General features: G+C 34.5%; 1 protein-coding gene across 1 annotated transcript; it reads right to left on the bottom strand.

Moving 5' to 3' along the window:
- Positions 1-2,512: 2,512 nt before the first annotated feature.
- Positions 2,513-16,309, bottom strand: LOC136843041 (uncharacterized). The gene is made up of 6 exons (XM_067111030.1): positions 16,011-16,309; positions 15,337-15,498; positions 12,044-12,254; positions 8,462-8,606; positions 6,083-6,248; positions 2,513-2,961 (listed from the first exon to the last, which is right to left on the bottom strand). Exons 1-6 carry the CDS (start codon positions 16,307-16,309, stop codon positions 2,517-2,519), a joined length of 1,428 nt encoding a protein of 475 aa, XP_066967131.1. The 3' UTR covers positions 2,513-2,516.
- Positions 16,310-16,640: the final 331 nt, after the last annotated feature.

A 16,640-nucleotide genomic window follows, 5' to 3' on the forward strand; every position in this document is an offset into this window, starting at 1 on the left:
AAGCTATCCCTTTCTAGTGCTTCATTAGATACCTGCACTGAATCAAATTCTAGGAAAAAGAGTAAAAAATGGGCAGAAGTTTCTTCGGCGTAATCGAGTTTTCTGTGCAGCAGCTACAGCGTATAATCAAGGCCACCGAAAATAGACCTTCTTTCGGTGGTCTCGGTATAATGCTGTATGATCCGCGGCCCATTAAACTTTAACCATGGCATAGTAGCGGCCTATCCCATATCGTTGCCAGAAGCATGATTATGGCTAACTTCAACCTTAAATAAAATGAAACCTACTGAGGCTAGAGGGCTGCAATTTGGTGTTTGATGATTGGAGGGCGAATGATCAATATCCAGATTTGCAGACATCTAGCCTCAGTAGTTTTTAAGATTTGAGGGCGGACAGAAAAAGTGCAGACAGAAAAAGTGCAGGACTGACAGACAAAGCCAACACAATAGTTTTCTTCTACAGAAAACTAAAACATACCTATATCAACATCTTACTCATTATTAATGAAGACTCTTGCAGCTTGTTTGAATAACGATTTGTGTTCACTTAATAATCTGAAGAACAGATTTTGCATTTTGTAGACAAATAACATTAAATACTCAGATTCATCCAGCTAAGTGATCTAAGCTTAATCTTGCTTGCCTGAATGTAGGAAAGGATTATTTTGACCAAACTGAGGTAGTAAGAGTTCGCATTTCTTCAGTGCTCAAAAGGGATTCTGGGTAATTTCTGATATGCTGATTTTAGTTTTAAAGTATACAACTGAAATTAGATATTTTTTTAATAGACAACAAGCAGAATATCTTATCATGCACATCAGAAAAGAGAGATATGAAAAACACGCCATAAACTGACCTCGTGACGTTCATAGACATAACGGATGTCTGGATCTACATTTTCTCTGAAGAAAGCTGGCACCGAACCAATATCTGCTCTGGCATCCATGCCCCATGCCCAGTTAACCTGCTTCACCAAATCGCTGCAGGTGTCAATTTCACGTGTTTTTCCTTGCACTGTCAAATGTGCAACGAGGGAGGACTTGAAAAAAGATGATATGAAGAAACAAAACACCAGCCACCATCCCACCAACATCTAAGGATACAAAACCAATCACAACACAAGGGTACAGCGGAAATTCAGTGAAGGTTTTTTTTTAATGAATTAATCTAAAAGCATTACAAAATTTCGTCTAATGATTTAATCTAATAGCATTCATTTCCATTTCAGTTAGGCTTTATATAAGTCACCTCTTTAACATGTATTTCCACAACTCTGAGCATTGATAATGGTAATATTTCCTGCATCATCTATGTAAAACAAATATAATTGAGTCATTATCTTGAGATACGCAGGGTTAACTAAATTGTGTTAATTACTCCACCACACTCTTTAAGTTGAATCACAGACACTCAACTGATTTTCGATAGCCACCTCCCAAAAGCCTAATATAGTTTACATTTCTATATATATTTTTCCATTTAAAATTAATCTAAACAAAAGATTAAATTATATATTTAAACAAGTAAAAAATGCGCCGAAGTTTCTTCGGCGCAGTCGAGTTTTCTGTACAGCAGCTACAGCGTATAATCAAGGTCACCGAAAGTAGAGCCATCTTTCGGTGGTCTCGGTATTATGCTGTATGAGCCGCGGGCCATGAAACTTTAACCACGGGCCGGTGGTGGCCTGTGTCCTATATCGTTGCCGGAAGCACGATCATGGCTGACTTTAACCTTAAATAAAATAAAAAACTACTGAGACTAGAGGGCTGCAATTTGGTATGTTCGGTGACTGGGGGTGGATGATCAACGTACCAGTTTTCAGCCCTCTAGCCTCAGTAGGTTTTGCTTTGTAATTTCCATTCTGAATGTCTATTAAAAAAAGCTTGTTGGTTTTTTATTGTTTTTGATGGAACTTATTCTCTTGATAAATTACGAGAGCGTCAGGTTAATGAGTGAGAAATTAATTATCACAGAATATTAAGAAAAACAATCCATAAATGATTTACCTCTTAAACTCTTTGGCACATTCTTGCCATCTCAGTATAGAATTGTTTTGCCATATTTGTATGCAGGAACTAACTATGAATATCATTATCCACTTCAGGAGTTACTGGCTTATGAAAGCCAATAAGAAACGGATACCAGGGCTAACCTGCCGAGTAATGTTAGCTGGTTGTCCAGATGCAGGATTCCCTAGTAGCATTCCCCAGGTGTACAACAGATCCTCATTGAAGGCATCCATTTTTTGACCACTGAAGGACGACCTCGTTTTTCCAAGGAGCCAGAGAGATGATCCCCATATCATGATGGAGAACATCAAGAGAATCCAAACTTTCTCTAAAATAATTTTGAAAAATAAATGAAGGCCATACACAGAAACTCCTGTTCATGTTATATAATTTTTAAAAATCAATAATTATCACTAATTGCTCAATACTTTTAACTTATTTATATATCTTATCTTGTTTATATACTTGCATGGTTAAGTTTAAGCTTCCATCATTACGAAACATATCATCACTTGTTACACTCCACAGGCTGTGTGACTTCACAGTTGTTATTGCTCATATTGCTCTTCGTCTCTTCTTGCTTTTCGTTTGAAATGGATTGAATGGTTTCGATAATAACTAAATGACTCCTCCTAAAAAAATAAATAATAAATAAATCAACTGAAAATGGCAGACCAGACATGATTATGGGAAGGAAGGAAAAGTACCCACCTGTGAGGGGCCTGAAGAACGCAAGGTACTCTGGTAACAATTGAGGTTTGAGTGAGGTAATCATAATTTGGTCGATGTATATAGTTGTCTTAAGGTCCATGAAGGTGGCTCTCTCTGGATTTGTTCCTATAAGTGTGGAAAAATCGGCCTCGTTGTTGTATATAGCTCCCACCGCACCGGTCCAGCTCCCATTCTCCAAACGGTAACCAAGCTGCATATCCTTTGGGGATCGTACGTCATACCTATGAATGAGTGATAAATTTATAAACAGGTAAAATCAGATAACATTTAGCAATGACTAAATAATCGTTTTTAACAGAAATGCAAGAAAAGCTACATTATAATCATGAATGCAAGACTGCTCGTAATAAAGACAAAATGCATTATTATAACAATTATAAGATATCGTTCAAAGAAATGTATATATATTTGTATACACACACACACATATACACACACACACACACACACACACATATATATATATATATATATATATATATATATATATATATATATATATATACTTATATGTGTGTGTGTGTGTGTATATCAATATATATATATATATATATATATATATATATATATATATATATATATATATATATATATATATGTGTGTGTGTGTGTGTGTGTGTGTGTGTGTGTGTGTATATATATATGTTCATAATTATTTGAACAACATTTTTTTATATCACCAGTATTTTTTATGCATTATCATGGACAAAACCATCTATTCCCTTTTCCTGGTTAGTACTGTTGCTATGTTCCTTTATGAAATGAAAGAGAATGACATTTGCTATAAAGAAATATATGAAGAATAGGAACTTTCTCATTTTCTCCTCTGAGTTTCTCGACAGTGACATTCCCAAGATAACCTAAAGCAGTATCGAGAGTCGGTCTTGAGTCAAGACTTTGACTCTTGTGTTGATTTTGGCCCTGTTCATCTTGTTCTCTTGCATACAAATGTACTTAACGACCTGGGAGAGTTCATTTAGTCCCGTTTTTCTTTTCATCAGATGACAGAAAATTTTCATGGAGGGCCGAGAATCGGCTGGAACTGATCAAGTAATGTCCGAGGGCGCTTGTACTCCTACGCCATCTTTTGAGAACACGAGTAAGAAGGAGACGCCTACTCTGTCTCCACCTCACCAGCAAGAAAACATGGCGACTCGACTGTGTACTTCAAAAAGGTTGTCCTTCAGATAGCGAGCCCCTACTGTATTTTACCTTTGTCCATGTAAAAAAAAAAAAAAACAAATCTAGGTAGTACGCTGTCTTCAACCCAATCGTCCAAACCTGAGGCCCCGGGTTCCTACTTTGCGACAATTCCTTGTTAAAGTGCACAAATTGGAAGCTTCCCCTTACTATACCCCGGCTAATAAGTAATATACCGCTCCTCTTGTCAACCAAGGGCTACTGCAATCCAGTGAGAGGATGACAGCATGATTGACCCACAGTATGCATGCTCATATGCTTGATCATCACCTGAGTGACAAAGTAGACAGGTGACCAGAGATTACATTGTTTTGGTAGGAAAAGTAATAGAGAAAGTTACTTGATTTTGTCTCTTCTGTAAGCGGTGTTTGCTATCCAGCTTTCTCTGTCGACCAAATCTTGGCTAATTGCAAAAAAAAAAAAAAAAACACACACACACACTAAATATGTGAGATTTCTGAGATGACTTGTTTTGAATTTTAATCATGAAGTTTTGCTCCACCATCGTCTGGCTTAATAGTTTTTTACATCGTCATATCAATGATTCTTTAATGTCCATATTAAAATAAACCATCAAACCTGTATAACAGTGAGTCGAAGTGTTATTTATCACTTATGTGTTTGCACTTTGACTGTCAGAAGTTTAGTCTTACATAGTGAATAGTATATCGTCTTATTTAGTGAATGGTATTTTCTACATGCTACTGGTATTATACTTAGCTTTGTAAGTTGAACTAGTCCTGTATCTGTAAACAATCATATATCTTTGTAATATTATTCAGTGAAGTATTCTCAATAAAGAAGGTCATTCGAGGAAGGAGTGTTCCAAATTCCAGAAAAGATTAAACAAATATATATGGTAAAATTGATAATCCTGAATTCATAGGATATAACTATCGTGAAATTTGTACTGTGTGGCGTTGGTGTTAGATATGTGTCTGTAGAAATTCGCATTTTAGGAACCTTGTGTCAAAACAACTACATATCGTCCCCAGTCTCCTGTCTTTGACTCTACTCTATCATTTACATATATATATATATATATATATATATATATATATATATATATATATATATATATTATATATATATATATATATATATATATATATATATATATATATATATATATATATATATAAATATATATATATATATATATATATATATATATATATATATATATATATAAATATATATATATATGTGTGTGTGTGTGTATATATATATGTATGTACATGTGTGTGTGTGTGTGTGTGTGTATAACTGAATCACGAAGATATGGAACGTGATGGATGTGTAAATAAAGGCAAATACCACGAAGGAAAAAGTTTTCCTTTACTTAGCAAAGTAAAGGACAGTAAGTAAAAGGCATAGTAATCATTCTGTTGTTTCACTTTTTCCTTCGTGGTATTTCCATTTATATATATATATATATATATATATATATATATATATATATATATATATATATATATATATATATATATATATATATATATATATATATATATATATATATATATATATATATATATATATGTGTGTGTGTGTGTGTGTGTGTGTGTGTGTGTGTATGTATAAAGTAGTATTTTACTTGTAAACACAAGTGCTTTTGATAGATTGTCAATGTATCCAACCTACACCATAGTTATCAGCCTTTAGACACGTACACGACATGTTGCCCTCAATTTTTTCCCGGGAAGTTATGAATCCGAACACCTTGTCATTGTCTGATACTTCGTATTTCTCTGCTTAACAGTATAATATGTGTTGGGTAAAATTACAGTTATAATGAAGATCACATTTTATTTACAATCGCACTGCCTTATAAAAATAACTAATACTGGTACAAAAACATGCTCCTCGTCGCATTTTTCTTACCCCAAAGACTTATGCATTAGTAAATAGGGTTTTAATTCTAAAGTGATTTGAACGAAATGAAAACTGGGTACATGAAGAAACATACTAAAAATTTTCAGACCTCCTTACAATGTCTATTTATTATTAGCAATAATCATGAACCTACTGAAGAAACTTGTACATTACAAAAACGTCTAAAAATATATGGATAAGTGAAACATAAACTTAATCATTTAATTTCTCAAGAAATTGAATGAAATGAAATGAATACAAACGTACGTGAAGTTCATTCCTGCTGACAGTGCTTCCAACAGTCTCTTGTCAAAAGAATCTATAAGCGTCACAACACCTCCGGGTCCATCTTTACTCTGGATGAAATTTGAAATAGGTTCTATGGGGAAACAGACAACTCTCATCCGATGTCCTTGGAAATTCTCACTGTGATCTGAAATGTAAAAACATTATTTTTATATATATTTCCATTGTAGATGGAGTTTTCTTTATTGCGCAGTTGTTTTATTATTAATATAATCCTTTTATTTTACTCTCAATGCCATCCTCCTATTTTTATTTTTGCTGCGTATATTTTTATTCCGTAGGACTTTTATGAGCCATTACACTTTGGCTGTAACTCCCTCAGAACTAAATGAGTGATGTGGCGTTTTTTTCCCTGATTTACTTTTTTTGATTAGAGCTATTTTCAGATTTTCCATAAATCAACACTATCTCCTGATTAACTTAAATTCCAGTTTTGAATGCGTTTATCGTTCAACTTTAGCATTCCCATCATACTCCTTTGCTTACATAGATTTTAAAAACAGTGCCTCATGTGAATATCTTAACTTTTACAGGCTAGCTACTTCAAAGTATTTCAACCTTATTCTAACTGAACTCTTCAGACCTTTAAATTTCCCATCATGCAAAGCACTAGTATTATTCCAGCAGTTAAAATCCTCTGGAGGCGTATTTTCCAAAAATTCTAAAGTTTGATCAGGTTTTCTGACAAACTTTGTCAGCAGATTCCAACAAAGCAATAAATTTATTTACAATATTTTTTTTTTATAAATGCCCTAGTCAATCATACTTCCTTCACATGCCATTTTCTTTTCTTTACAAATATATAGAACAAGATTAATTCTTTCTTCATTGCTGAAGGCTGCGATGTTAAAAAAGCAACTGATACCATTCGTATATCTTTAAAATGGTTAAAGTCTAAATAAGAATACGTGGGTTTACTGATTCCTTTTCAAGGCTATAAATGAATATAAACCCTAATACTTATTCAAAAGAACTGACTTTGACGTTGCAATGTTTATAAAAAAAATATATCAACATATACTAACGAGCAAATATTAGAAGTATGTGGGATATATTCTAAAATATTTTATGCATAATGTTAGTCATGTGAGATTTTATTTCTTCGTAAAAAATGTCCTTTTAAGATTATTTACAAAAAAAAAAAAATATATAGAGGTTGTTGCTGCATGGCACAACTGCGATGTTTCCAATATGTAGAGATGTTGCTCTTTATTATTGCAGTATTTGCATACGTTCTTTACTATATATAGTAGATAATTGTATCCAGCTGCTTCGCAATTACACAGTTAAGGTGTAGAATTTATTTGTATGGGCTGATGCTATTTCATTGATGGTAATGTACGGTGAGAGAGTTTGCTTTTTAATCATAATTTGGAAATCTTTTGATTTGCTATGTTCCCAACCACTGTACAGTAAACATATCAATCTTTCATTAAAAATAACAAATGTGCTATGGAACAACAAATGCCTTCAAATTTTTGCCACATCGAGTGCCACACAACATGCAAAAAAGAAAATAATATCGTGAAATACCTAATATAAGTAAATGATCACAGAATGAACATGGGCGGATTGTGGACGAATTGTACATAAGATCTGAATACTTCAAAAATATTACTAGAATCACGAAGGTGAATGAGGCAGCACGAGACTTAAAATGTTAACAAGTGATCACCAAAGAACATAAACAAATATGGCAATTTTCAAAGTGTAAACAAATGGTCACAACGATGAACCTACAAAATATCTACACAAGAGAAATTGGAATCAAAGGTCACAGCAATAAACGTGGATGAAAGCAGCGTTTAATTAAATGTGAACAATGGGTGAAAACAATAACATAGAATAAAGTAACAAAGTAACAGAACAAAGTAACTGAATGGTCACATCAACTATCATAGACGAGTGTGGCCAGATTATCGAATGTGGGAAAATAATTAAAGCCAAGAACTGGGAATGAACAAGGGTCAACAAACAAAACACATTCTTGCACAAGTTAGATTTGCATGTAAACAAACCAGTAATAAAGGCTCTGCAAAGCAACATATTTCAGCACCAGGTATATAAGAAATTTCTGTCATGAGTAAGGCCAGTCATTTTGCACAGTAATAAAGGTGAATAAAACTACACAGTGCAAATGTAAGCAATTAAGAAACAAACCTAAATGGAAGCTTTATGAGACTAAAGCGTGCTAATAGTATAGCAGTGAATAAATGGGTAATGATGTAGCTTAAAATATTTATATAAATTCCAACACAAAGCAAAATAAACAAGTGTTTTGCACAACCAAAGCGTATATAAATAAATGTTACATATCACTCTACTTGGCCAAAATCTTACCTGATATTATAAGTTCTGGAAGTTCTAATCCCAGTTCCCAAGATAGCACGAGTAAGGTCTTAGGGTGTCCGTTGTTGCAATACAGGCAGCGGATGTGTAAGCGCACATACTCCTTAGCGGTTTGCAACGGGAAGTCCACCATACTCTAAAATGAGAAATGGGGCTTCATTTTGACAGTAATACATGGTTAGTCAAGAGTATAAAACACGATATCATTTAATTCGTACTGACTACACGTAAGTCTCCAAGTTCTTCATGCATATGCCGCACACGCACATCTTCATTTCATAATTGAATTCCAGTATTCATTATAAGTATCCGTCTTTTCAATGAGGCACAATTTACAGCGTCAACTTTCACTTTTCAATATCAGTAAATAATTTGCTCTTGGCAAATGAGAGTCCCGAGAGCAACTCTAAGAAGGGAAAACAGATGTACACTTAGTATGTAGAAAGTCCATTCGGAGTTGAAGAGAGGTCCGGGACGCATATTCCCGAGATGTATGCTAGTATTGCACCAGCCCCGGTTTTTTTGCCATGCCCTTGGTTAGGTTAGGTTAGGTTGGGTTAACTTAGGTAAGTAATTGTCGGTAATTTGGGTGTGGGAAACGTAATGAGATTATTTCCTATAAAATTCTATGGTTAGTTTTTAAGATATGGTGTCCCGCTTTTTTCAGGGAAAGGTCCCGGGCTGGTGCAATACTCGGTTACATCCCGGGAAAATGCGCCCGGGACTCGCATACTAAATCTGAAAGCTCTACTAAAACCTGAGTCTTGATCCACCCTCAAAAGTAATAACAAATTACACATACTAGTGTAGATTTCCCCTATTGATAAAGGCAACATCCACGGCTGTTCAATAATACCAAAAGGAAACAAAACAGAGGAGCTACTCCAAATACTTCAGTGGAAGAATTGGGCTACACTTCAACCCATTTCTAAATCTACCAGGGTCTCGCTATGTTTTATTTTGGGAAATGACTAGATTTTCCTAAAATTCTAATACGAAAATATATAATTCAACCAAATTACAATCTTATATACTCAATTGAACGATTATATGTTTTACCACGATATTGTTATTTTCTTCTGTATTTATCATTATTAAGATTTATATATATATATATATATATATATATATATATATATATATATATATATATATATATATATATATATATATATATGTGTGTGTGTGTTTGTGTACAGGTAAACATATATATATATATATATATATATATATATATATATATATATATATATATATATATATATATATATATATATATATATATATATATATATATATACATATACTGTACTGTACAGTATATATATATATATATATATATATATATATATATATATATATATATATATATATATATATATATATATATATGTATGTATATATGTAGTGATATAAAGAAAGATTAAATAGGGAAGGATTAGAAATGAAGAGAGGATTAGAAGAGAGAGAGAGAGAGAGAGAGAGAGAAAGAATAAAGAGAGAGAGAGAGAGAGAGAGAGAGAGAGAGAACAACAATTAAGACTTGGTTGTTATGCATTACAATGAGGCTTAATTGTTGTTCTTCTCTCTCTCTCTCTCTCTCTCTCTCTCTCTCTCTCTCTCTCTCTCTCTCTCTCTCTACATTCTTATGCTTCCTATTAAATATTTCTTTATATAACTACATATATATATATATATATATATATATATATATATATATATATATATATATATATATATATATATATATATATATACATATAAATATATACGTATGTATATATATGTCACAAACTAGTCACATGGTTCACTGTATATACACAGTATGTTCCTACTACTCGTATTAGGCTTCAATGAGACGGGATGGTTTAGATTCCCGTTCTTCAGTTTACTAATAACAATTTACCGAGTACTAGCTTTCAAAGACATACAGGAATAGGATAGGTAGAAATAAAATACACACAGAAGGGGTGGATAAGAGGGCCGTGGCCTACCCAGAACATTGTGACAGTTGTGATAACGTATATTCTGGTCAGCATAAGCAGAACAGTCGTTACCACCACCAAGCCTCGGCACTGGTCAAACACTGCTGGAATCATAACCACAAGATCATTTGGGAAAAAACGGATTTCATATACAACAATAAGAATAAAAATCGAGGGTGATTGTACGAACGCCTTCGGCTTCTGCTACGAAAAAACGATGGAAGGCAACATAGGTAATCATTTTGAGGACAATTTCACTTCTGAAATTATATACCAGAGTTTTTAAGATCATAGACAAAAAGGATGGACAACAAGGGGACAATCCAGAGCATCGAAGGATCAAGCATACGACCAAGGGGATCAAGAAGACTCTATAGGGCCTCGGCAGGGGGAGCTGAAGATCAACGGACAGGCCATCCCGGGGGTCAGAGAAAGGAAAACGACAAATGTTGAGGGGGGGCACATGTACACCCGAGTGTAGCTGTTATCTCCTCAGTGCATCGGTACCTGAGGAAGTGGACTATTTGTCTTCGAAAGCTAGTACTCGGTAAATTGTTCTTAGTAAATTTAATAATCCGGAATTTAAACCATCCCGCCTCATTGAAGCCTAACACGAGAAGTAGATATATACATACATATATACTGTACTGTATATATATATACTATATATATATATATATATATATATATATATATATATATATATATATATATATATATATATATATATATATATATATATATATATATATATATATATATATATATAAAACACATTAAGATTTACCTAACAAGTAAACAGTTTTGGCACTGAAGATATTTTCCGCAACATCATCATTAGGTTCCTGATTTCTCATTTAAAAGGACCTCGCCCGCATTCATTTGACATTTATACGCTATCTGACTATTTAATCTATAGAGAAAAATTCCACTGATCCGGTCCCCCTCATTTACATAGAGAATATCCTAGAAAATTCAGTAGCAGCTCGTTGCCATCCTCACCAAATGCAAATTTCACTTCTCTTACCCGCGCAGTATGAGTCTCCTCCCGACCTTCCACTCACGACATCTGAATTCTCCTTCCATTTAACAATTATTCTTACATGAATAAATCACCTAAGAAATTCTGTTCCCTTTTTAGCTTCTCAGTTTTCTGTCAAAGAAAACTACTGAGATGGCTATTTGTCTGTCCGTCCGCGCTTTTTCTGCCCGCCCTCAGATTTTAAAAGCTACTGAGGCTAGAGGGCTGCAAATTGGTATGTTGATCATCCATCCTCCAATCCTCAAACATACCAGATTGCAGCCCTCTAAGCTCAATATTTTTATTTTATTTAAGGCTAAAGTTAGCCACGATCGTGCGTCTGGCACCGCTATAGGTGCCAACAACACAGGCCATCACCGGGCCGTGGGTGAAAGTTTCATGGGACGCGGCTGAGAGTTTCATGGGCCGTGGCTCAGAGTTTCATACAGCATTATACGCTGTGCAGAAAACTCGACTGCGCCGAAGAAACTTCGATGCATTTTTTACTCGTCACTAATTCTTCAGCCCTTCGCATTCATTGCTCACGAAAAGGTGTATTTTTCTTACCCTTTGAAACGACTGAGAAAACTTCCATATTCCGATGTGCTTTTCCCTCGAAAGACTGTTCTTGCTGGGCTTTTCTTCTATGCCCAGATAAAGAGGCTGAATGGTGTTACGCAGGGTTGGGTGCTGGGTAGCAGATCTCGCCTTCTCACTAGTTCCCACCAACAGGACGTTAGCATAGGGCCACAGCCACAATTTTTGCTTATCCAGATCACTGAAGGTTTGAGAACGGTAATTATTAGTTTATAATATTGAGAAATGTGATAATATTGATTTAAACAGTAATGTAAGTCTAATTATGAAAATTTATTCATATGAATAATAATAATAATAATAATAATAATAATAATAATAATAATAATAATAATAATAATAAGAAGAAGAAGAAGAAGAAGAAGAAGAAGAAGAAGAAGAAGAAGAAGAAGAAGAAGAAGAAGAAGAAGAAGAAGAATACATGTTTCTGTAAATAACTTCCAGATTATTGCTAGACTTTGATTCAAATAATTCCAATGTACTAGAAATAGAATTAGTAATAACCGAATTTTCATTCAGAAGAAAAACATTACGTTTCTGGTATACTCAAAACTCACAATAACATAACTCCCTTTTCAGAGAGGAAACAGAGGAAATGTCACTATTGTATTTATTTGATCAAAATTAGGTTTTAGAAGCTAAAATTCTGAATTCTCTAAAAACAATTTCAATAGGATAATCGGATTCACTTTAACAACAGGCAACGGGAGGAATATTTTATACTACTGCATGTTATAACTTTAACTATTCCACACGTAAATGTCACTGTTGAATAGATTGCAGCTGATCATTAAACATTTCTTTATACAAACATTTAGAACACAAACATGATTTTTCTCGTGATCATTTTTCGATTTTTCTGTTGCTTGCCTTTATAATAAAAAGAATTTTTGAAGCATATTAAGACCCCATTTGTTGTTAAAACTGGTCCATCTTCTATCATAACGCAATTAAAAAGTATTTTTCAATACCTCCTTGAAGCAGGATGTATTCAAGCGCATGATACCAGCACAGTTCTGAATACTTTACATACCTTTAATTTTCTAACTGGGGTTTATTATTATTATTATTATTATTATTATTATTATTATTATTATTATTATTATTATTATTATTATTATTATTCAGAAGATGAACCCTATTCATACAGAACAAGACCACCACAACGGGCCATTGACTTGAAATTCAGACTTCCAAAGAATATGGTGTTCATTAGAAAAAAGTAACAGAAGGCCATGGGAAATACAGAAAGTAGAGATCACTTATCAAAAGAGAGAAAATAAATTAACAAATTATCAATGAATAGATAAAAATGTAAGTAAAGTATTAAAATACAAAGAATTAGGATAGTAATGCATTGCATCGTCGATTGAACTTTTGAAGTTCCAGTTAAACGACATCTTTGGGGAGAATGCTCCACAGTCCAACAGTGTGAGGAAGAAAGAACCTCTGGAACCGAGAAATTCGACAGCGAGGCATATTTATTGCTGTTCAGAAAATTTGGTTGTTCTCGTCAGGAAAAGGGGATCTGGGATCAATTCTTAATGTGAAATGTCTCTGTTAAAATACAACTTACGAAAAATTGACAAACAAGAGATCATCCGTCGATGGCCCAAATCATAACTGCTAAAATTGGGAAACAGAAACCTACTACCACGAACCACTCAATCTAAAAGAGATAATCTCTGGCGGAAGCAGGCTTCCACACGGGGGAACAGTATTCTAGTGAATGGAATTGACACCAGCTTTACTGAAAGTCTCAGTTGATTCTCATAGTAGTGGTTTTCAGTGAGTCAGCGAAGTTAAAAAAGCTAAAAGAAATTTTTTTTTAATGATTAAGCTATATTCAGTTCAATCTCTACTAACTTCTCTCTGTCTTCCCACCTTTTGAGAACCTCTTTTTTTGCGGCTGGCACCCTTCATGATTAATAAAACTACTTCCAAATCATATTATATAACACCCTTTTGCCTATATTCACTTCCCTTTACATTCGTTTCGCCATCGTTTGCTTTTGTTTTTTGTACTGGTGAATCATAATTCTCCTGACTTATCTATGATTGTTTAATTATATCCGTGTAGTGCTTTCTACAAGTAAATACGGTATTTCTATTACACTACCTCGTATTAGGCTATCAACGACAAACTAAAGGTAGATTTAAGGAATTTACATTATTAATTATTTATGTTTATGAATGGGAATGGCAGTGATCTGTTCAAGTATTCATGAAAAAAATATAATATATAAATAAATAATCGTATTATCAAATCAAATCTCGAAGAAATATTTTGAGTCGTTTCCTTCTGGTTTGGCACAGCTTGGGACACAAGCAGGACTATCGTCGTACCACAAAAAAAAACTGAATGAAGACACCTACAGTAAATTATTATAAATCGGGACTTTTTTCAACCTGTAAAGTTTGAGATTTTCCGTCTACTATTGATAACTCTGGCTCACTTCATAAAGCAGGTCTCTTGCTCCCTACGTGGAGAGACAACATTTTAGCTTTTTGTAAAAGAAAACTATTGAGATGGCTTTGTCTGTCCGTCCGCATTTTTTCTGTTCGCCCTCAGATCTTAAAAACTACTGAGGCAAGAAAATTGGTATGACGATTATCCACCCTCCAATCATCAAACTTACCAAATTGCAGCCCTCTAGCCTTAGTAATTTTTACTTTATTTAAGGTTAAGTTTGGCCATGGATTGTGCGTCCAGCACCGCTAGAAATGCCAGACGCCGACGCATCTTCACTGGACCTCATCTGGGGAGCAACTGAACGCTGCCTGGTCGTGGCTGAGAGTTTTATACTACAAAAAGTTAAGTATACCTTAGTTTTACCAGACCACTGAGCTGATTAACAGCTCTCCTGGGGCTGGCCGGAAGGATTAGACTTATCTTTACGTGGCTAAGAACCAATTGGTTACCTAGCAACGGGACCTACAGCTTATTGTGGAATCCGAACCACATTACAGCGAGAAATGAATTTCTGTCACCAGAAATAAATTCCTCTAATTCCTCATTAGCCGGCTGGAGAATCGAACTCGGGCCTAGCGAGTGCTAGCCGACAACTCTACTGACTCGCCCAACGAGGAACTTATAGCACATCGAGAGTTTCATATAGCATTATACGCTGTACAGAAAACTCGATTGCGCCGAAGAAACTTCGGCGCATTGGTTACTTGTTTCTTCTCTTCAGCGGTTTGCCAAAGTGACAGAATTCCACTTAAACACATAAAAAAGAAAGAGCTTCGGTAACGACATGTACCTGAGTATCTGGAGGTCACTGTCGGAGGTGAGGTCAATCACCAAGGTGTGACAGGTAAAAGCGGTGCTTCCCCAGGCATCTCTCAGTAGACGTTCTGATGGAACCTGCGTCTTCGAACTCATGTCAAGCATCACCATAGGTACAGTCGAGGTGAAACTTTGCCTGGAAAAATCAAGTAAACTGTCTGCACATGGTATTATCTTTAAAAAGAAACATGTAAACTGAATGATATCGTTTTATAAAATGGCTTGGTCATTTCTTTAATGTCTTGCTAGTAATGTTTAGTAGTTCTTCGCGTGAAATAAAAATGGCTTGGTCAGTTCTTTAATGGCTTGGTAGTAATGTTTAGTAGTTCTTCGCGTGAAATAGAAATGGCTTGGTCAGTTCTTTAATGTCTTACTAGTAATGTTTAGTAGTTCTTCGCGTGAAATAAAAATGGCTTGGTCATTTCTTTAATGTCTTACTAGTAATGTTTAGTAGTTCTTCGCGTGAAATAAAAAAGAAAAGAAATTCCGAAAAGAAAAGTAGCCGAAGTATCTACTTATTTTGGCTGAATATTTGCTGCTTTTATTTCATAATTTCTGATAACAAATGTCCGGAACACAAAGAGAAACAAAACGGTGCAAGTAAATATAACACTGAATCATTACACACATCACAATTTAACACATTACCTCATGATTTCGGCCACCAAAGGTTGATCGCTGTCCATTGTTGCAACCATGAAGTTGCATTCAGACGCCTTGGTGTTTAAGATTTGCCACAAAGTTATGCTGATCATAAAGGACATAGAATCGTGGGAATTGGAGCTGATGAAATGATTCGTTGCAGAGGCTACAGATAACTTCATTCTTGTACGATTCCTGGACAGAAACTGTAAACGGACTGGCGGTCGGTGGAGAGACTCCTTGGATACTGAGCCAATATCACGATTGGCTGCAAATGTAACTTCCTGGTTTTGTAAATTTTCCATTGCGCTTGCACCCATTATGTGCTTTGCCGTACATGCCAGCAGGAGGACAAAACACTTCGCAAGGTGCATTCTGTAAAAGAGAAGAACAGTTATGTGTGTATTCTGAAAGTTTTACAGTAGGAACCTACAGCATAATAATCTTAGGAAGATACGTTATACATGCAGATAATATGAAGAGAAACTCATGTTGTTATTGCACCAATGCCCTCCCAACACAAAAATAATAAAAAATAAAAAAAACCGCTGACCGCAATATTATATATGAAAAGTTAATTCGAAATCTTCAAGATGGTAGGTTTAAAGTGTTACATTTATACTGTTGTTTTCTTTT

Source organism: Macrobrachium rosenbergii, chromosome 10 (assembly GCF_040412425.1).
Source record: "Macrobrachium rosenbergii isolate ZJJX-2024 chromosome 10, ASM4041242v1, whole genome shotgun sequence".
Classification (NCBI taxonomy): Eukaryota; Metazoa; Arthropoda; class Malacostraca; order Decapoda; family Palaemonidae; genus Macrobrachium; species Macrobrachium rosenbergii.